The following is a 22,736-nucleotide window of genomic DNA, read 5'->3' as shown; positions in this document are numbered from 1 at the left end:
AAAATATTAAATGGCATGAATTCACCACTAGACCTATAGTATGACCAGAAATTATTGAGAATTTCAGGAATATGTTAATTGGATTTCTAGTATAAACAACCATGACCAGCTATCAAGTGCTTGGTTTCATTCAAGAGAGACAACTCCGTGAATCCTTTTTCATTAGTTTGTGAAGAGTTATCTCCTTTTGTTTACTTGCTAGCAGACGACATTTTCAGTGATCCTCAGTATGGATGAGTTAGAGAAGAGGAAGTTGATTTTAGGACATCAGATCAGCTAAAGTGATTTCAAGTAGAACAGGCATCCCTTTGTCCACTGTTTATGTTTTGAAAAATATTGCAAATGGATATGGCATTGGGCACCAGGGAGGCGCAGGTAGGCCCAGAAAATTGACTGTCGGTGACAGGAGGCGGCTTGGTATTCTTGTTTCTAAAAACAAACGAAGGAGTTTAGAAAACTTAAGGCTGGATATGATTGATAGAGGAACAGTGGCTGTCTGTAAGGAGACAAATAGAACTGAGTTGCATGCAATGGGTTGGCAGAAAAGTCGAGGAATTCCATCACCGATCATGAAACCTGAACAAAAGGAGCGAAGGTTGAACTGGTGCTTCATCATAGAAATTTTAACTGGGACAATGTGATTTTCTCAGATGAAAGTTCTGTGTGGCTGTTTCCTAATACACTGAAATTCTGGACCAAACAAACTGAAAAACCTTTGCATCAGCGCCCACAGTACAGTCCGAAATTTAACATGTGGGGTGGCATATCTGTGTTAGGGGCAACGCCCCTCTGTGTATTTGAAGGGAATATGAACAGTGAGCGGTACACAGATATTCTCGAGGGACATTTACTTCCATCTGCTCACGTGTTCTATGGAAATGTTTGGATTTTCCAGCAGGACAACGACCCAAAACATCGTTCAAAGCATTCACAGGCCTGGTTTCGGACCCAAAATATGACATTATTAGATTGGCCAAGCTATAGCCCTGACCTAAATCCAATAGAAAATGTTTGGGGACTTATGAAGGAAAGTGTCAATAAGAAAAATCTGACAAATATTGGACCACGACTTTCTACCTTCTTTGATTAGTAGTATGCCCCGCCGCACTGAAGCCTGCATTGCTGCCCATGGTGACTTGACAAAATACTAACTGTTCACCTGTCTTTGAATCTGGAGTTATGTTCTGCTAATATTCACATTTAATACGTGAGTAATGAGTGATAAAATATTTAAAAATTTACAATCATTAAATTCTCAATAATTTCTGGTTGTACTGTATCTATGTGTCAAGGTTGGTGAAGAAAAAGAGCACTCTCAGATACAGGCAATTCTGTCATTTTTAGCCAAAGCTGTTTCCATAGAAACAATGACCAGTACTTATCATTGCATATGATTCCAAGAATACTCTTTCACATCACTCTAATCACAAAACACTAAAATTAATACTTTCAACAGAAGTCCAGTTTGCTGTCAAATAAATACAACTAGTTATTACTGCAGTAGCATTTTCAGCCTATTTTGTACCAAGTACAAAGGTGGAAAACCTCACTTCATATCTGTGTGTGCTAGAATGAACAATGAACTGAGGAACAACTTGGTGTATATGTATATCGTGTGAGGAACAACTTGGTGTATATGGTGAGAGGAACATATTGGTGTATATAGTGTGAGGAACGTATTGGTGTATATGGTGTGAGGAACATATTGGTGTATATGGTGGTGGTGCATGGTCCTGTGCTCAAAGCTCAGGACACAAATCGGTGAAGTTAAGCAGCGTCGAGCTCGAAGAGTCCTTGGATGGGTGACCGTGTTTGGCAGCTTGACTCCTGAGAGTTTCTAGGACTTGAGTCCTGCCCCACAACGAAGCACATGTGACACATGTGGTCTCACCTTAGGCAAGTGAGTTTGTTCAAAATTGTCTCTGTTCACCCAGCAGGAAAATGGGTACCCGGTGGAAAAAAGTCATATGACTATAACCTTCTAGCGCCTAACAGGCAGCTTGGGTTATCCGGGGTAATAATGTGCTGTGCCTTGATTGTTAGCGCTATGAGCATACCTAGTGTGGAGTTTGGCGCTATATAAATGGACACATTATTATTATGGTGTGAGGAACAAATTGATGTATATGGTGTGAGGAACAACTTGGTGTATATGGTGTGAGGAACAACTTGGTGTATATGGTGTGAGGAACAACTTGGTGTTTATGGTGTGAGGAACAACTTGGTGTAAATGGTGTGAGGAACAACTTGGTGTATATGGTGTGAGGAACAACTTGGTGTACATGGTGTGAGGAACAAATTGGTGTACATGGTGTGAGGAACAACTTGGTGTTTATGGTGTGAGGAACAACTTGGTGTACATGGTGTGAGGAACAAATTGGTGTATATGGTGTGAGGAACAACTTGGTGTATATGGTGTGAGGAACAACTTGGTGTACATGGTGTGAGGAACAACTTGGTGTTTATGGTGTGAGGAACAACTTGGTGTACATGGTGTGAGGAACAACTTGGTGTACATGGTGTGAGGAACAACTTGCTGTTTATGGTGTGAGGAACAACTTGGTGTACATGGTGTGAGGAACAACTTGGTGTTTATGGTGTGAGGAACAACTTGGTATAAATGGTGTGAGGAACAACTTGGTGTATATGGTGTGAGGAACAACTTGGTGTTTATGGTGTGAGGAACAACTTGGTGTATATGGTGTGAGGAACAACTTGGTGTATATGTATATCGTGTGAGGAACAAATTGGTGTATATGGTGAGAGGAACATATTGGTGTATATAGTGTGAGGAACGTATTGGTGTATATGGTGTGAGGAACATATTGGTGTATATGGTGTGAGGAACAGCAACACTTGTGGAAATTCATGCCATTAGCAGAATTGTGCTGTTTTACACAGCAATAAGCACTAAATTTACATCACACACACTTTCTTGTTGCTGAGATTTTGTTCAATATTATTAGTTTCACGGTGTTTTGGAAGGGTGTACAGGACTGTAAGACCCTTGTAAATTCTGAATATTTCCTGAGGCTCTGGACGGAATTTACAAGGGTAATACAGTCCCATGCACCTTTCAAAACACCGCGTGAAAAATGTATTACCCTTAAGATCTATATATTTAGTATCTTTAAAAAACAACATTTGATCTTCGACAGAATGAGACACAAATTGTTTTGCCTTGATTATTCCTGAACGGTCATAAAGGTAGATAGTTTGTGATGGCTTAGTTTATGATAAAAATGATTGAATTTGAGGGTTTTTTAAATGACAAGTGAAATACAGAAACATTTTATTTTTTTATATTTTTATTGACACAAACAAATAAGAAATGATGGCAACAATTTTATTACTCTGTTTATACTCATAATTGGATATGCCAACTCTAAAATTTCAAAGCGATCAGCTTGTTGGCAGCCACATTCAGAGTCAAGATCATTTGTACAACCAGTGTAATGTAATAATAATAATAGTCCATTTATCAATCGATCGAAGAGCCCAAACAATCTGATTATTATTACCCTGGATAACCCAAGCAGCCTGTTAGGTGCTAGAGGGTTATTGTCACATGACTTTATCCCACTTGGTATCCATTTTCTGCTGGGTGAATAGAGGCAATTTTGAACAAACTCACTTGACTAAGGTGAGACCACATGTATCACATGTGCTTTGTTGTGGGTCAGGACAGAAGTCTTAGAAACTCTAAGGAGTCAAGCTGCCAAACATCCAAGGACTCTCCGTGACCAACGCTGCTCAACTTTACCTGACTTGTGACTTGAGCTCTACGCACAGGACCACATACAGATTTGACGAGGTGTACGGTTTATACACAATGGCAAATTCGCCTACATGGTGTCGTATGCTTTGGCTATTGACCAATCAGAATTCTAAAAATTTAACTTAAGGGTAATATGATATGTTAACAAAATGGAAAAGAATTACCTATTTTGATTTCCTCAGATAGACAATGGTAAGGCACCTCAAACTCTGCATGGTTCCAACCCACTATACAGTTGGCTCCAAGCTCCTTGTCCACATTGAAGGCTCTCATTTCATTCTCCAAGGACTCTCTCAATTCTTCCCTCGTCTGTTAATGAAATTATGCATTAACATCTCACGACCTATGTGAATCAAACGGCATAATCACAACCACATGTTTATATCAATGATGACATTTATACTAATGCTATCAACAGCCTAGATTTTTTACCTTGTAATTCCACAGGAGATTTGGTTTTGCATGGTCTCTGTTGAAATGGTAGTAAAACAACGTCCAGTTGGCCTCACTTTTGATGCGCTGACGACGGTTGCGTAAAACTATGGGTCGATCATTTTGCTGGTTAAGGAAAGATTACACTCAAATATCAATATCAATAGAACATACACTGAATATGCATTTTAATGTCATGTTTAAAATAATGTAATGAAAACATAATTTAAAATATTCAGGAAAGGAAATACATTATGGTCTGTCAGCCCAAACAGTGACTACACATAGCTATACCCACAAAATGTTTCAAAATTCTACTCAGCCTTAAGCTAGATTAGACATTAACAAACAGGTACTGGGCATGGCTTATGGGCTAGTTTAATTTCAGTCAATGAATATGTATGCTGTTACCCATCTATTCACAGTTGGTTTTGTTCAACAGATGTACAAATTTGTGGATAAAAATATTGAATGGAAATTCATGTATAAATGGAAAATTTAGTAAGCCTCACCAAGAAGCACCCTGAGAGAGCATACAATGAAGATGTGTTGAGGTATTACAATGGTTCATGACACCACCAGTGTCAATTTCCCCAGACTAATCCTAATGGAAGAATAGCAAATAGTGCTGTGATTTCACAAACTGGCAGATGTAGGTAGCGTATTGATTGCACCTGTACAGGGGAGTGTAGCAAGGCAGAAATTGCTTCAAGTAATGATGGTTGACACATGTCATCGTATCCCATCAGCATAGATCGATGCTCATACTGTTGATCACTGGACTGTCTGGTCAAGATTCAATTATTTACAGACTGCTGCCATATAGCTGGAATATTGCTATACAGCTTTAAACAACAATCCAACAACCGTAGAAATGAAGAAACAAATTTTATACATTACAAAAACTACCAATGATTAAGGACTTCAGAAAATTTCTTTTAGATTTTAACAGAACACACAGGAAAGAAGTGCGGGCAAGCTGTGAGAACTCAAAGGTATTTGTATGGAAGCATATACAACCATGTAAAGAGGAAATATCTCATGTAGATTAGCCTGTCCAAATTCCAAACTAATAATATTGAGCATCTTAAGAAAGGAAAAATGAGTCAAAGGTGAACAAAAATTAGGAAAGTTTGGCTTTTAACATCAGGAACGGATGATGTAAAGAATTATACAATAGCACAATTACATAGTTTTTATTATATTAGTGATTTTACCTGCTTTGTTTCAAGTCCAATCCGAGACCTCCAGTGCTGAAGAAATCCATCAATTCTTTTCTCTAAGAATTGAAGCTGTGGGTTCTTTTTATTCTTGTTTTGATGGTCCTAAAATGGAAAACTCAATATCAAAGTCTTTTCTTGATGGTGGTGGCTTAGCCTGGTAATTAAAGCGTTTACTAGTCACACCAAAGACCCGGGTTCGATTCCGCACATGGGTACAATGTGTGAAGTCCATTACTGGTGCCCCCCTTCACGATATTACTGCTTGAATATTGCTATATGCGGCGTAAAGCTAAACTCACTTTTCTTTGGGGGGGAAACAGGCAGACAGGGCAAGGAGAGGGGGGGTTTGCAGGGGAAACAAGTGGGGTGTAGTAGAAGAGCAAATGAGCATCTAACGTTGACATAATTTTTGCAGAGCTTCATTTATGAGAAAACCCCAAAACATATTCCCACAGGTACACTGGTTCTACTATTAACTGAATGACTAGAGAAACTTTAAATTATATATACTTCTTGTGACAGATAATTTCATGTTTTTCAAACAGTCTGATACATTTTCAACATTGATGTGATGTCAGTAAAATTCCTGTATATGTAATATGTATGATCTAGAGTGCACAAACTCAGGTTCTTGTTATAATTTCTTTATTCTTGTGAGTTTCTTTCTTTATTATTGTATTCTTTATTCATTCTTAATCTTGCATCTTTACAGTTCAGTTTCATTTTAGTTTCACTTTGTTTCAGATTCAGATTGACTGAAAAAACATAACAAAATTCTTAATTACTAACATGTGCAATAATATATAGTAACTTATAGTATATCATATAAAAAAACATTTTCATCCAGTCACATGTGAGAACATAGCTTGAAACAGCATTAGACAATAATGAATGATAATGCCTACAACTGCCTTATGCAATTAGGAAAAAGAAGATAATTGCCTTATACAATGATATAATGAAATTACCTTATGTAATGAAATATTGTAAATAAAATATCAATGGCCTTATGCCAAATCTATTTGAAAAGATGTCTTAAACTTATAAACAAAGAAAAGCCCAAAATAAAATTTATTTCTTAGAAAATAAATTGATGCAAATATTTAGGGCATTTACGGTAGTTCTTAAAAAAGGCAAAACAAAGTTTCCTTTACTGAAAATATTCACACCAAATATAAATAGCACTACCATGAATGAATAACTTTAAATAAACCAAGCAGTTGAAATTACACAAGCATAATTTGTAAGTTTGAGGCAATTGCCTATAAATTGAAAATAGCATAAACAATGCTAACACATGTCCAGTTCTAATATACAAAATGTAAGCTAGAATGAATGAAGTTTACTTCTAACTTTCCCTACTTTTATGAAACATTACTTTAACAAAGAAAACACATTACATTGATGATAAAATAGTTTCCGTTTGTTTGCGGTGGCATTTTCAACATGTCTCATAGAAACTTGTCATGCTAGTGACCATGAGCGCTGCCAGATTTGAACGAAAAGTCCATGCTCAAGGCAGGTTACTCCAAACTCAAAGGTTAAATGCATACCGCTAAAGAAAAAAGCACTAACACAGCTGTTAATGTAAAAGTAATGTGATTTTGGCCGTTACATAATACAACATAGGTCCTGTTAAATAATTGTAAAATATCATACAAGTTATTTTCAATGTATCTTTGGCAGTTGGAGGAAATAAATACAGATCTGTCTGTCCATCCATCAAGTTATCATGTACCCAAGATGTTTTAATGCCTCATTCACATCAAGTGACCTTGACCTTCAATACCTTCTAATTATTGTAGACCATTACTTTTCCTTTAAATCACAGTTAAGAAGTGTTCCACCTGCCAGTATTGTTATTGTCTGCCTCTATATAATTAAGTTTGGTACCAGTGACATATGAGCAATGTCACATTGATGATAGATAAGCAGTTAACCAACTGAATGAGTCTGACTGCCTGTACCATTCTGTCACCTTGTATGACAAGATACTAGGGCTCGTGTCCGGAATCCCCACTAGGGCCAGTTGCTGGGTCTCATCATGCTGGAGATTTGTTTCATGTTGCTAAGAGTGTACAATGATTGGAACTGGGTATTCTCACACTACTGCTGCAAGAATAGAGCAAATGGGAACACAACTACACCCCCCACAACGAAAATAATCACACTGGTTGATAACCATTCTAATGTGACTGAATGGAAGGGAACTATCTAGGCAAAGAGTTCTTACCAAGGCTAGCTTGACATTATCTCGTACATGAAGCTTGTCTTCTTCATTCACAGGAATATCATCAGCAGAATCAAGGAAAGCGAGCAATCCACTGGGCTGAAATAGGATGTTGACTTAAAACAGTCTAAATGTGATGATGTCATGGAAAGTATGCTTCTTGAAACAAACAATTTCTTGCCTTTTATTGAGTTACAATACCAAGTTTATGATGGTAAAATATTCTCCTACATAACCAGTGTCACATGACATAATATACCAAATATTAATTCATTTCTTCACTCTGATCTTTCATTTTCTCCATTCATGTCTGCTGTCACAGACTGATTACGGTCAGCCATTTACTATGTAGCAATGACATGTATACTATGTAGTCATGACATGTATATGTCTCCAACACCTAACACCAGGTTGCTGATTCTTTGAAGCGAGTCCTCCTTGGAGTACTTTAAGCATTTTTATGTCCATCAAAAATTCCTACGACAGTTGTAACTATATTTTGAATAAAATATTTACAAAACAAAAAAACTGTTTTTGTCCTGGCCCTGTGAGTTCCCTAAGGAGGAGTCTCTTCAAAGAATCAGCAACCTCAACAGGTACGATTCTTTTTCATAAGAGATCCTCCTTGGGTTACTTATAAGCATAAGGCAAGACTCCCATAGATTTCAGTCGGGAGAGGCATTCTGTCAGGCCAAACGAACCCCAATTCGGGGTAAATTCCCCAATCTAAAAATAGATTAAGATTGATCGCACTTTCCCAGTCACGTGACCTTTCAATGCTGATAGGCAAGGAGTTGAACAAGGTGCTCAGCTAATGAGCATATATAGCAAATATTGTCATCAACCCCCCACCCCTTCTTCCCTGCTTACGTTTTTTGGAAGAGGGCCGTATAAGATCCCATAAAACTACTAGCCAGCAAGATGGGCTTTTGGATATTGAACGAGTGAGAGAGAGTGGGGGGGAGATAAACCCTTGTGTATATAACCCATACAAATTGCAGAGACAAGCCACTGAGGGATGGTCTGCTTTCTCGCTGGAAGACCAGCCTACCTACCGCCGTAACGGCTGAACAACTGATTATCCTTACAGATATCTTATCTTTGTTTGATATGGACTTTGAGTGTCTCACAGACATCCAAGACATGTGCACGTTTGTAGTGGTCCCCGACAAGGGAGGCTGAGATAGAGCAGGGAGCTCAATAGGAGCCGTCACATGGAAGGCACTATTTACCTTAGAGCAGTACAAGTCTGGCAGTCTAATACTGACTCTGTCTTTATGAAATACTGTCAGTTCGGGATCGATAGACATCGTATGAATGTCGCCGACCCGCCTGCCAGATGTAACAACCACAAGAAATGCTGTCTTCAAACTCAACAATTGCAGTGAAATGGATGACAGATTGTGAAATAAATGACCGGATAGCCAATCAAGAGCTATTGATAAGTCCTATGTAATGTTGATCTGTCGGATAGTCGGTTTGATCCTGTCCACACCTGCTAAACACATGGTACGAGAGGGTGTTGTCCTAGCAGAGCACCATTGACAGGTATATGGAATGCTGGGATAGCAATGGTGTAATCTTGGACTGTTGAAGTGGCGAGGCCGGCTTCCTGTCGTGATTGAAGAAACTCCAATACTACATCCACAGAAAAGGGATCAAGAATCCCCTGCCAACACACCACAGAGGTGCGATTAGCACCCTGGGGATCAGCGGTATTGGTGGGAAGGCCCACAGTATCCTGTCGGTCCAATCGAGTTGAAAGCATCGGAGGCTATCGCTCTCAGATCAGGGATCCAAGAGCATCACCCCAAAGTCAAACAGATCCATCTGGAACGACCAGTACAACTGGGAGATACTCCCGAATATCTCCCTATCGAGCATCCACTCATGTGGGCCTCTATACAATGAGATAGCGCATCTGCTTGAACGTTGTCTATCACTGGGAGATAAACAGGCATACTGATCGCACCAATGTAGAAACTGCCAAGTCTCCTGAAGGAGTGACAGGGACACTGTGCCTCCTTGATTCAGGATATAGGTCATTGTTATCTGGTTGTCCATCTATGGACGAACCACTTGGCTCCGAACCTGGCTCTTATCCCCGGGAAAGGTTCATCAAAACTCTTGGCTGTATGTACAGATCCTCTACCTCCTGTGAACAGGGTGTAATTGTTAAAGAGGCCGTGAGATGTCTCAGACAATATCTTCCTCTACAGACAGTAAAGCAACAGATGAGTTGGACAAGGTAGTACAGGTGATGTTAAAGCTGACATGATTCATTTAGGCTTCTTGCTGATGAAGTGTCCTCCACTAATATAGGTGTAGTTCCAAAATAATCATGCATAATTATGTTTTCAAGGTTTTAGCATTTCTGTCAAAATACACCATTTTGACATTCAATGCAACCCATCACACGTAAGAAAAATTCCCAAACCCCAAGAGGTCTCTCCTATACCCAAGAGGTATACATGTGAAATCTCAACACGAAAATGAAACAGCTTCTGGTGGACAAACCACAACATATTACTTTTAAACACAGCTTCATCTGTTCAATTCCATCCAATGCATGGAGTGTTTGGGCATCTGCTCAATCATGTAATTTTCTGAATAAAATTGATATTTTATACTTATCCTCACTCATGCTCTTTTGCTTGTCTCCTTCCTCTTGCTTTACTCTCTCCGAATTATGAGCCCGACACTTTAATTTACAGGGAAATCCAAAGTGTCTAGTGGGGAGGTTGGGAGGGTTTACCTCATGAGTCAGGATAAGTATAAAATATCAATTTTATTCAGAAAATTACATATTTTTCCTTATCCTGACTCATGCTCTTTTGCTTGTAGAATCCGACGGAGTTGGTGGTGGGTAAAGCTACTTCTGGATTTCATGTAGTGATTTACGTCTTGCATACCCCCCTATGGGAACTTCTGTTACTGCTAGGCTCTGCTGCTGCTGTAACCCTTCACTTCCAGCTTTCTCTGATGGGGGGGACCACAGTAGTTAACTTTTGGTCCTTGCTTCTGTTAACATTTCATGTGGATTTTGCAACTCCATCTCTTGATGCGAGCATCAAGTGGAGAAGCGACCCTTTCCTGTACGAGTATGTCTTTACAAGTACTGGGTCATATCACTTATGCTAGTCTGTCCTAGACTTGCATATAGACTCTAAAGCTGCACCATCTTGAGTGTAGGCTTTTGCAAGTCATGTGATAAAAGGGCGAGACTCTGTCTCAGCGCCTTTGTGGGACTGTCAATTGTTGTGCTACAACAAGTGGGCCGAAATGGTGAATGCCAGAGCCGTCCTCGGTGGCGATGTCCCTCAGGTAGTGGTAGGCAAACACCATGTCCCATTTCCAGAAGCAGCCCTCCATTATCGTCCTGATACAGCTATTCCCATGTAGAGCGAGTGTTGACGCCAGAGCTTTAACTTCGTGTGGGTTGGAGGCTCTTGGAGGATCAAGTCCTGCTGCTTTGTAGGCCCATAGTATGACAGTTCTGATCCAGCTTGATATCTTAGTGCAGAAGACCTCCGTCTGTGTCGCTGTCGATATCGAGACAAAAAGACACTTGAATTTCGGTCTCCTGGACCTGGATCTTTGTAGGTAGACTTTCAATGCTCTCACTGGGCATAAGGATAGGTCCTGCGTTATCCTGTGGTCCAAGGACTGATGATAGTGTTGGGACGTGGAACTGTCTGGCTGGATGACCTGGCAGTTGATTCTTTGCTATGAATTCCCATCTCAGTCCCATATGCACGATGTTTTGATTTTCATCAAATCGTGTTCTCTCGAAGTCCAGAGCATGTATTTCCGACATCCTTGCTGCTGTTGCTAAGGTTATCAGGAACAGCGTCTTCTGCGTCAAGGACTCGAATGATGTTCTCTATAATGGATCGTAGATGTCACTAGTGAGATGTCGTAGAACTACGTTGAGGTCCCACACCGGAGCTTTAAATCTCTGTTGTTGGTCATCCAATTAAAAGGCGTAGTAAGGCCAGTAACTCTGGTACTTTCGTCAGTTGCACTCGTCCTCATGGCGATAACCGACCTCAATGCCGCTAGGTATGTTGAGAGTGTTGACCCTTTTAACTGCTTCATTTGTCTAGGTGACAAAAGTAGTCTGCCACTTGAGGATGTGTTGCTTTAATGGCTGTGAAGCCGGCCCTCGAAACGTATGTCTCGAAGTGTCGCCACTTGTCGTCGTACAAGTTGCGTGTAGACTTGCGTAAAGCTAGTGTGACTGCTTTCGCTGCCCTGGCAGAATATCCTCCCTTGTTCAAGCATGCCTTGATACAGTCCACACGTGTAGCCGGAACACCTCTGGGTTGCCGTGCGCCTGCTTTGTGTGAGGATGTACTAGTAGATTCGTCCACTCTGGTAGTTGCAGGTGAGTCAGTCCTAGGTCTTGTATGAGAATAGGGAACCATATTCTCGCTGGGCAGTAAGGCGCGCCCCAAGTAGTTGGAGGTCTCTCGTCTGACTGGTTTTCTGCAACACCCTCGGTATTTGAGCTGGTGGTGGAAACGCATAAGTGTTTAGTCCTTGCCAGGAGATGCTTAGCGTGTCCGTTGCCCATGCCCGTGGATCTGGTATTGGTGCGATTAGACGAATGTTATCAGTTGACCCATGTGACGAAGAGGTCTATTAATGGTACTCCCATCTCTTGTATGATCTGCTTGAAGATCTCTGGATGTAGCATCTAGTCTGTTGAGAATGGCTGCGTTGGACAGGACAGTGCATCTGCTATCACATTCTTGGCTCTTGGAATGTGGTATGCTCTGATGGGGACATTCAGGTTGACTGTTATGCTGGCCAGTTGAAAGCAGAGGTCCAGAAGGTTCGCCGACCTTGTTGATCCTTCTGTGGATGTAGAACGCCACTGTGGAGGTGACTGTATGTACCGTCAGATGAGCATTCAACAAAATGCTGGTCCTGTGGAGTATGGCGTTTATCACTGCTTTCATTTCCAGCATGTGGGAGTGCAGATCTTCTCTGCTATGGTCCATATCCCAGCTGACACATCGTTGTCGATGTGTGCTCCCCAATCTTGGAGAGATGCGTCCACATAGAGATGCGTCTTGTACTCCTGCTCTGCTAAATAGGTGTGTCTGCGACCCTCCTATCTCTGAGTCCACCATATTAGATATGGATTTAATATGTCCGGGAGTCCGAAGGGGTCCGGATCGTCCAGTTGTACATTCACGCAGACCTGCAGTGGGCGTAGTTGTAGACTCCCTCTGTGTGTCATGTCTTGTGCTGACATGAGAAGAACCAACAGACTCTGCCACTTTGTAGTAATAACAGAGAAAGTAGTGCTTGAGATACACCTAAAGTCCGGCCAACGTATGTTGCTGCAAGTCGTCTGAAGAATCGTCTTCAATGATGACAGGGAAGGTCTCTAACCTCATGAAGGCAGCCAAATCACGTAGGTCCCGTCTAACTGGACTGTAATTTAGGCCTTCCTCGCTCGCTGACAATGTTGTTGTCACTTGTAACCCATTTCTTGACCTGTGAACTACGTCCGACCTCTGCGCAGGGCGTTGTCTCTCGTGGTCCAATCAAAATAAAGCATTTTGATTTCTTTGGCTTGCCGCACTGTGACGTTACCGGTGTAGCAGGAACAAGGTCCTTGTAGAATCTAGTGCCGCCTTTGATATCTGATCAACTGTCGGTCTTGTCCGTAGCTTTCCGGAGTTACATGAGTGACCACGTGTATCGAGGGTTGAATGGTAAACGCGTGAAATCTTTCGCCCCGTAATACCGATGTAGGTAGACTGTTTTCCTGGCTGCTGTGACTGTTACTTCAGTCCTGAAGATAATACCGTCGCCCTTTATACAGATGATCAGCTGAAATCTTCACGTTGTCAGCTTGTAGACTGCATACATCAATGAAGTGTCGTAATTGTAGAATTAATGCTGAACTTTGTTGTAAATTCTACTCAGGGAATCTTTGACGAGTATGTATTTTCCTAGCCGTAGCAAGGCTGCTGTTGAACCACACCAGTGAGAATATCTGTAGTGAAGTGAAGATCTCTATAAGGCCATGAGTCTTCTAAAATAATATATCAATCTATGTGAATCCCGTCCTGGATTCAGTCTGAAGATCCGTGCCGGTGATGAATTCGGACAAGAGTACCCCTCTTGAACTTTATGACATGCCCTTCAGTCTGTGTGCCAACGAAGATCTTTCCCTTTTAGGGTGATGCTAGGTCCAGTCGCGCTGGTTGAATAACCTTGAAGATCTGCGTAGCGATCTGCATGGTGGTCGGCGTGGTGTGACTGTATGGCGCCTTGCGTGTAGGTAATCGTCTCTTGTCCGGGATTGCCTTCCTGGCAATATATTCCGAAATGGTGATTCCCATGATGATCTGCGAGGCGTCGTTGATGCCCTTGATGTAGGTAGTCGGCCTGAAGATCCTTTATTAGGCTCATCATCTGTTGACAGTCTCTGAAGATAGCGCCGTTCTTCGCGGAAGTTGTAGACGACATGTAGCGTTCTGTTAAGAAGCTAAGTACTGCGACGTCTCTGCCTTGTAGATGGCCTGTGCGAATGCCTTCGCGCAGGCTCGGTGATGGCATGTAGCGTTCAGTTGAGAGACTAAGTACTGCGATGTCTCTGCTTCGCTGGGGATCTGCATGGAGACCTGCGTGACGACCTGTGTGAAGACTTTCGTGGAGACCTGCGCGGAGACCTGCGTGGAGATGTGCGTGGAGATCTGCGTGAAGATCGGCGTGGCGAGTGGCCCGGCGAACTGTGTCTGTAGGGTGACCTGCGCAGAGATGAGCGATTGTGGGTTCGCGAATCTCTCGATGATCTGCATGATGCGGAAGATGTCTTGGATACTGTATCTGAAGTCCTTCGCGAATGCTTTCGCGAATGCTCATCATCTGATTCCGCATCTGGGGAATGGCGACTGGTCCTTTGCGAACTCCTTCGCGAACGCTGGTCGTCCGATTCTGTATCCGGAGAAGGGCGATTCCTCCTTCGCGAACGCCTTAGCGAATGCTGATTGTCTGAATCCGTAGCCGGTGATGACCGAGTCGTCCTTCGCGAATGCCTTCGCGGATGCTGATCGTCTGAGTCCGCCGCAGGGGATGGTTGAGTCGACCTTCGCGCATGCTGGTCCTGCAGTGTAGATCTGCTGCCAGATGTCACGTTGATGGAGGGTCCTCAGAGACGAAGTCTGCGTTGGAGCCTTCGCGAACGTTCGGGACCTCTTTGTGGGCTGTGACTTCTTCTCCAGGCCGTAACGCTGCTCCATCATCTCCTGCGGGTTGAAGGTCTGCAGTGGTAGTAGCGCTGCCCTTTCTGCGGTGATAGCGACGTGGCCCACTGGACGCTCATCTGTTGTCAGCGTAGATACCTCGGGTACCGTGGAGATCTGCGCTGAAGTCACCGTAGCTGAGACTGGTCTTTTCTTGGGATGAACCTCTGGGATGATGATCGGTTGATCATTGTTGAGTCCCTGTTCCGTCAACGGGACAATCTCGGCAGAGAAAGTCCTTGTAGTCTGCGCAGACGTCCCCGTAGAGTTGTGGGATGATCAGCAGCGGCTCATCATGAAGTCATCTCACTGCCATCGGGACGATGTCTGTGAGGCTTCATTCTGCGTAGAGGATGGCTTCTTCTTCTACGTCTGCGTTGTGGGGTTGTCCGATGTAGAAGCCAACGTCTTCGAAGTAATGGCAGACAACATCCCACGCCCATCCTCCGAGGACACCTCCGGCAGGTCACTTGATTGTAGTAAGTCGTCTAACAGCAGTAGACAGCTCGTGAGGGACTCAGCCAGTTTATCCATGACTTGGAAAGTCACCTGGATTTGTTGGTAGTACGTCTAAGTACAGAGAAATAATATTTATTAAATTGAATTTCTATTAAATGCTGATAAAGATTACAGCTATAGCTGGAAGTACATGTTGTTGTGCAGCTAGGGCACAGTCAATGCGGGTTTGCAGCAGCGAACCTAAATCTACAACGAAAATAGGTTTTCATGAAATGTAAACAACTGAACAAACACGGACAAATCCGTGAATAAACAGTGCTAAATACGATTAAATATCAAACCATATTGTTGAAGAATACTAACTAAACCTCTATAAAAGTAGAATAGAGGAGAATAACTAAGTAATTAAAGGATATATCGCCGTATAGGAGACACAGGCGCTCTATCAACCTGCCCACAGGGCGAAGAAGGAGAGAGTGCAGCATGGGAGTATGGTGGCGCCGCTTTCCCGCCAAAACGGCCACACAGATAACTCGTGGTGAGTAGGGATTTTACGTCTGTTCTTTATTGAAGGGAGCTTCAATAGGAGATACAAGTGTTCCACTAACGTTCGCAAGAGGAAGGAGACAAGCAAAAGAGCATGAGTCAGGATAAGGACAAAATAAACATTATCTGACACGTAACTGCTACCTGAAATTCTTTCACAATGAAACTTACAGTCTTATAACAAGTAGGTTTCTTAAAGGTCACATGCAACCAAAAAACATAACTAAAACACAATTATCACTTATTCATGACATATAATATACATTGCTGATTATGAAAAAAACATATAAAGAAAATTATAAGCGTACAATTACAAATCAAATGCGTAATATTTTGTACTTGGCTTTACTTCCCTCGAAACGAAGCACCCAGGATACCGAACCCAGTCAGAGCGGGTGGGCGTGCACTCAAGTGTAACGGCTGGTTCATTTGCAGATGCCATCATGGTTCATTGTGTGTGTATATATAAAGATGTTGGGTTTTGTAAATACATGCTCATTTTTTGTGTATAACATTTGGCAATCAACAGACATCATAACATGTCATGTGTACAAGTATCACACCCGCCTGTCTGTGTAATTACATAATGTGACAGAGACCGAACTGGGGCCATAAATCAATGCGTTTTGTTTATGGTGTATAGACTGATAGGTGTTAAGTTCAAATTGCATGTGGTCAATGATCGAAGTTGTGTATTGAATATTGTCATTAGCAGACAGGCAGGCAGACACATAGGTGTCAATAAAACAGACATTGAGTTTTATCTGTGACAATGACATATCTATATCACAGTTAGAAATTCTGTCAACGCTAAATAATGACATTGCTTTGAAGTATCGGAAAGTGACTCGGTAAGAAGAACGTGTGGTGAAATAGATAAATGAAATTATATAAACAGTTAAATCGGTAATCTACTGTCATAACATATAAAAAGCTCGCGCCTGAGAAATATCAACAAAACATAAGAAAAATAGTTCACATCAAAGCCTCCCGACTCCGAGTACTCACCGCTAGGAAAGGTTTTCCGTCTTGAAATGTCGAACGCCTCACTGGTTGACACATAGCTGAGTAGATCTAGATCCTTACAAGGTTCTTTTATGTAACGAGTAGATTATTTACTATCTATTTGTGTACACAACCAGGATTAGACTACTCCTGCTCACGACCTTATAATCCAGGCATGCATCCTGTTTCAAGCTCCGCGAGGAGCACAGCGCATCATAGCTGTTGAAACCACTTTTTCCCCCAAGCGCTTGGGGAAAATTAGGGAATCGTTTGAACTCCGATTTCGCGTGTGTTTTTTCATCGCATTAATTTTCAACTTTATAAGTTGAATTTGCATTTTGATGATTTGTTTCGGTAAGTCCATATCGAAAGGTATCAGAATCTGCAAAGTTGTGTTTTACGTTGCATGTGATCTTATGAAATGTCAGCTTCTGCACTAACCAGTATTCTTCTGAGCAGTCCCATTGCAGTAGGATGTCCTGTGACCCACAAGCCCACCAGATGACGACTCAGCTGCCTGCAACATGAAAGCATAAGGGACAAATAACAGATTAACAGTCTTACAGTCACTAGCTACATCACGGAGGCCATGGAAACCAGGCGTTGATAACAAAGGTAAATTGTTGGTTTAAACGATGCACAGTCAGTCTTTTCTGTCAGTATTGTATTTTGAATGAACCATCTAATGTAAAACTTCAGCATGTTAATGCCAGACTATATTCAGCATGCGTAACAATTGCAGTATTTAGGAACCATAACATTGAGGGTCTTCTGTGATCAGATATGTGGATACAGACACATCTCCTTCTGAGACTATTCCGACCTGTGAACAGAGTCATCCACAGCAACAGTATGCACACACACAACAGGACAACATTCACACTGTATGATTTGTAATTTCATATTCTGCCTGTTGTAAGTCAGATGGATGGACAGATTTCATATTGGGGTATAACAAGCCATAAAATCATAACAACATGATGTCAACTGACTTTTATGCCTTAGGACAAATACAGTCAGCAATCAAACATGGTCCATGTTTAGATATTCCCTGCATTATGCTTAATGTTAATTTAAATCCCTAAATATTTCTCAAAATTGCTGCAGAATTTGGTTTACTGAAATTTTGTTGTCAAGGCATGCACATTCAGTTTTCCTAGAAATTATTGAGAAAATCTTTGTTTCCTAATACTGATAAAAGTATTTTTAGATATGTTATCTTTGACTCGAACTGGTTCCTCAGCTTGGTGATCTGGTCTTCCATGTGCTGGGCAGCCTGACTCGAGTCCTCGTTTGTAGCATGTATTATTGAGAATTTCAGGAATATGTTTAATTGGATTTCTAGTATTTATATAAACAACCTTGACCAGCTATCAAGTGCTTGGCTTCATTCAAGAGAGACAACTCCGTTAATCCTTTTTTCATTAGTTTGTGAAGAGTTATCCCCCTTTGTTTACTTGCTAGCAGACAGCATTTCAGTGATCCTCAGTATGGATGAGTTAGAGAAGAGGAAGTTGATTTTAGAGTATTATAACAAGGACATCAGATCAGCTAAAGTGATTTCAAGTAGAACAGGCATCCCTTTGTCCACTGTTTATCGTGTTTTGAAAAATATTGCAAATGGATATGGCATTGAGCACCAGTGAGGCGCAGGTAGGCCCAGAAAATTGACTGTCGGTGACAGGAGGCGGCTTGGTATTCTTGTTTCTAAAAAACCAACGAAGGAGTATAGAAAACTTAAGGCTGGATATGATTGATAGAGGAACGGTGGCGGTCTGTAAGGAGACAAATAGAACTGAGCTGCATGCAATGGGTTGGCAGAAAATTCGAGGAATTCTATCACCGATCATGAAAACTGAACAAAAAGGAGCTAAGGTTGAACTGGTGCTTACAGCATAGAAATTTTAACTGGGACAATGTGATTTTCTCAGATGAAAGTTCTGTGTGGCTGTTTCCTAATACACTGAAAATCTGGACCAAACAAACTGAAAAACCTTTGCATCAGCGCCCACAGTACAGTCCAAATTTAACGTGTGGGGTGGCATATCTGTGTTAGGGACAACGCCCCTCTGTGTATTTGAAGGGAATATGAACAGTGAGCGGTACACAGATATTCTCGAGGGACATTTACTTCCATCTGCTCATGTGGTCTATGGAAATGTTTGGATTTTCCAGCAGGACAACGACCCAAAACATCATTCAAAGCATTCACAGGCCTGGTTTCGGACCCAAAATATGACATTATTAGATTGGCCAAGCTATAGCCCTGACCTAAATCCAATAGAAAATGTTTGGGGACTTATAAAAGAGTCAATAAGAAACATCTTACAAATATTGCTGAAATGAAAGAAGAGGTGGTCCGATATTGGGACAGCATGGACCACGACTTTCTAACTTCTTTGATCAGTAGTATGCCCCGCCGCATTGAAGCCTGCATTGCTGCCCATGGTGACTTGACAAAATACTAACTGTTCACCTGTCTTTGAATCTGGAGTTATGTTCTGCTAATATTCACATTTAATACGTGAGTAATGAGTGAAAAAAAATTAAACAATTACACTCTTTAAATTCTCAATAATTTCTGGTTGTACTGTAGGTGTTACATTATGTAGTAAGGTACTCAATATGGAAGGCAACTCTTGTAGGCTTAAAGAACAAATAAACTTTGTTTTTTTGTACTCTTATAACTATTACATATGAAAGATTTGTGGTTAGACTTATGCGGAACACCAAATTCATTCTTAAAATACTTGTGGTTAATTAATACCGAGCGATTAATAGATGTCAAAAAGTCGCCTGCTTCACTCTCGCCCGCCAACGAAACCACAGACAGGTTACGTAACTCTGTCGCCAGAGCACTGCAGTGACGTCATATGAGGAACGATTTTCAGTTAGTTGTATAGAAAGTGTGTAGCACGCTCATCATTTTGATGATTTCTCGACATCAACGACGACATGCCGAATCGTTGCTTTGTCGTCAATTGCTCCTAGGGGTCGGGCGATGGTGTCACCATGCACAGATTTCCACGGGACCCGCAGTTCGTGCTAAATGGGTCATGTTTGTGAGTGCGAAGCGAGCGTTGTGGAAGCCTGAAACGATATCTCACTTGTGTTCAGATCGCTTCACGGAAGTTAAAGAATCAAAACTACTTACTAGTTGTAGTAAAATATGTATATGATTGATGACCATAAAGATTTTCCATGACACAACTTGTAACATAACAATTTCTTCCTCGGAAGCGAGGTTGTGGTCGAAGTAACAATAAAATTGTAAGTAGTATTATATTGACACCCACCTCGCTGCCACGAGAAAAATTGTTATGTTATAAGCTATGTCATGCAAAATCCTATTGGCCATCAATCAAATACCTATTTTACTACCAGTAGAAAGTAGTTTTGAGTTTGTAACTCGGTGAAAACAAACCTAAATAGCATTTATCCTCAGACTGGCGGATGTTCGCGACAGGGCGCCGCCATTTTTGAAAATCGTAAAGTTAAGGGCTAAAGTCTGTTAGAATTAATGGGATTATGGTTTGTTTTCATCAAGTTAGAAAATCAAAACTACTTTGTACTCGTAGTTAAATATGTATTGGAATCATAACCCAAAGGATTTTGCATGACACAACTTATAACATAACGATTTCTTCCACGGAAGCGAGGTGGGGGTCGAAGTCACAATACTGCGCGATAAATTTCTTGCTACATTCACATGGTTAATGTCCACTCACCAGTATGTAGATACTAGTCAATGTGCGTCTTTATATTTGGTCTTATAATCCTAATTAGTTTATTATCATACTTGTATGCTTTTGAAACTAAATAAAAAGCAGACGATCTGCTGATACTTATAGTGAATTTATAACAGAACTGTAATATCTAGACATTTTATAGTTTTCCAATGTGAATCATAATTCGCACACACACCCTAGTGTATGTTGTCTGTCTCATTACACTTCATGGCGAAAACAATGATTCTGTTGAATGCTACGACAAATAAATAAAAACAAAATGCAAATATTAAAATTAAAACAGATTCAAGTTATAGGAACAATGTCAGGCTATTACCTTGTTCGAGGAATGTATCCATCAATATCCACAAAAACGAGTGATATGCCATTCATCTGCAGCTGTTCCAAGTGATGTGTCTTTTAACAGTTTAATATACGAAAAAGTGATAAATCTTTTCAGGTATTTCACATTGGTGTATAGTCTCATTGGTCAACCAAGATAGCACACCTGGCAACTAATTGCATAATGTCCGCCTTTCTTTAAAAACAGTAATTTAGTTAGCCAATAATGGGCAATCAATCAATGTATTGCCGGTTAATCCTTTGAAAGAAGGACGTTGTTTTTACATGAGACACCGATTACGACACAGAGTGTATTCAGTATAGATTAGTAAATCTACATACATAAACACTACCTTTTGACAAATCCGCTGTGTAAGATAAAAGTAATTAATCAATCAGCATGTTATCGGTTAATCCTTTGATCGATGTTTATAATGTTGAATATTTACTCCAGACACAAGAAATGCCAAATGGGAACCTTTGTCGGGTAATCTAAGGGTGTTACCACTAATTATACCTGTTATAAATTCATTAACTGACCATCAAGTGAATGATGACAAATAACATGTGTAGGTTTATACCACCTAACATGGGTTACAACAAGGGAGTATTAATTGCTGTATTGCATGTGAAAACTTATGGGCCGACACTGTTTTGAGAATACAAACAGATTTTTACTAGACATGATTAAATATCGAGGTAACAAAAACACAGAAATGGGATCAATTTGGTTCAGTCATTATACAAATAAGGCCTAACGACACCAAGCGATTTTGACAGAATCGTCTATGAAAACAAGTTGTAACTCAGAAACTAGGCAAAGCAGGAGACAAAATTAAATGACAGTAGATTGTGAGAACATATAGCTTTCATTTTCCACAACAGTTGTCACGATTTCAGGTTTATACAAACCTGTAAACAAGATAATTTACCCCCTGAAATGTAGATGAATTCTGCATCGGCCCTCATATCTATTCCTCATATGACATCACAGAGACGCCCCCCTCTGATTGGTTGAAATTTCGTTCGCGGGTGAGAATTGTGCACTGTTGTGAAAAAGGTCGATTTAAGTTAATTAAAGATCGAAGTGAGTAGTTTTAATGACGGGGTTTCATTTATAGCGATGCCAGTTAGTGATTTATGTATTTGTACCCCCCTAGAGTATATGTGATCTTTAAGAATGAAATTTACTACATCAAGAGCCATCTCCCCTTGGTGTAGCAGACAGCTTCCTTTGTTGACTTGGCAGTTTTGACAGCAGGGAAAGTGGAAATTTTCTATGCGTATCTTACCTGGATACGCAGCTTATCTGGGCCTCTGCTCATTTGTGCCAAATATTATTTACATTTGTTTCGGTCAAAGGTTTTTATTAAAGCTTAATCAAGCATAGTGATTTTGTTGTGTTTTTGCTTTATAAATCAAGGATTAACTCGATTATATAGTTTTTTGTTAAAAAAAAATTCTTTCAATATATTGCAATACATATCTCAATATATGCTTTCGCATCACAATATATCTCAATATGAAAATTCTCTGCAATACCCACCCCTAATGATAACAACCCAAAACCAACTGCAGGCTGACACAAAAAAGGGGTTGTCGGACGAAAATGTTCAAGTTTTAGACTGGCCCAGCTACAGCCCAGGGTCTCCTTTTAGTAGTGTACCTAGGCACATTCAGTCATGCATTGCAGGGCAAGGAGGTCTCACAACGTACTGAAAGACACTT

At 40.9% G+C, this 22,736-nt stretch overlaps 1 protein-coding gene across 1 annotated transcript in view; it reads right to left on the bottom strand.

Annotated features, from left to right (window-relative positions):
- LOC124282143 (dnaJ homolog subfamily C member 13-like) overlaps nucleotides 1-22,736 on the bottom strand; it is a 303,611-nt gene that overhangs the window by 142,558 nt on the left and 138,317 nt on the right. Inside the window, 5 exon segments of the mRNA XM_046718113.1 lie at nucleotides 3,943-4,087; nucleotides 4,211-4,336; nucleotides 5,428-5,535; nucleotides 7,667-7,762; nucleotides 17,380-17,455. Coding sequence (XP_046574069.1) covers nucleotides 3,943-4,087; nucleotides 4,211-4,336; nucleotides 5,428-5,535; nucleotides 7,667-7,762; nucleotides 17,380-17,455 — 551 coding nt within the window.

The sequence above is a fragment of the Haliotis rubra genome, unplaced genomic scaffold (assembly GCF_003918875.1).
Source record: "Haliotis rubra isolate DU_JTF1 unplaced genomic scaffold, ASM391887v1 Scf293, whole genome shotgun sequence".
Lineage (NCBI taxonomy): Eukaryota > Metazoa > Mollusca > Gastropoda > Lepetellida > Haliotidae > Haliotis > Haliotis rubra.
The sequence above is the reverse complement of the archived record's forward strand: the minus strand, read 5'-3'. Positions and strand labels throughout refer to the sequence as shown.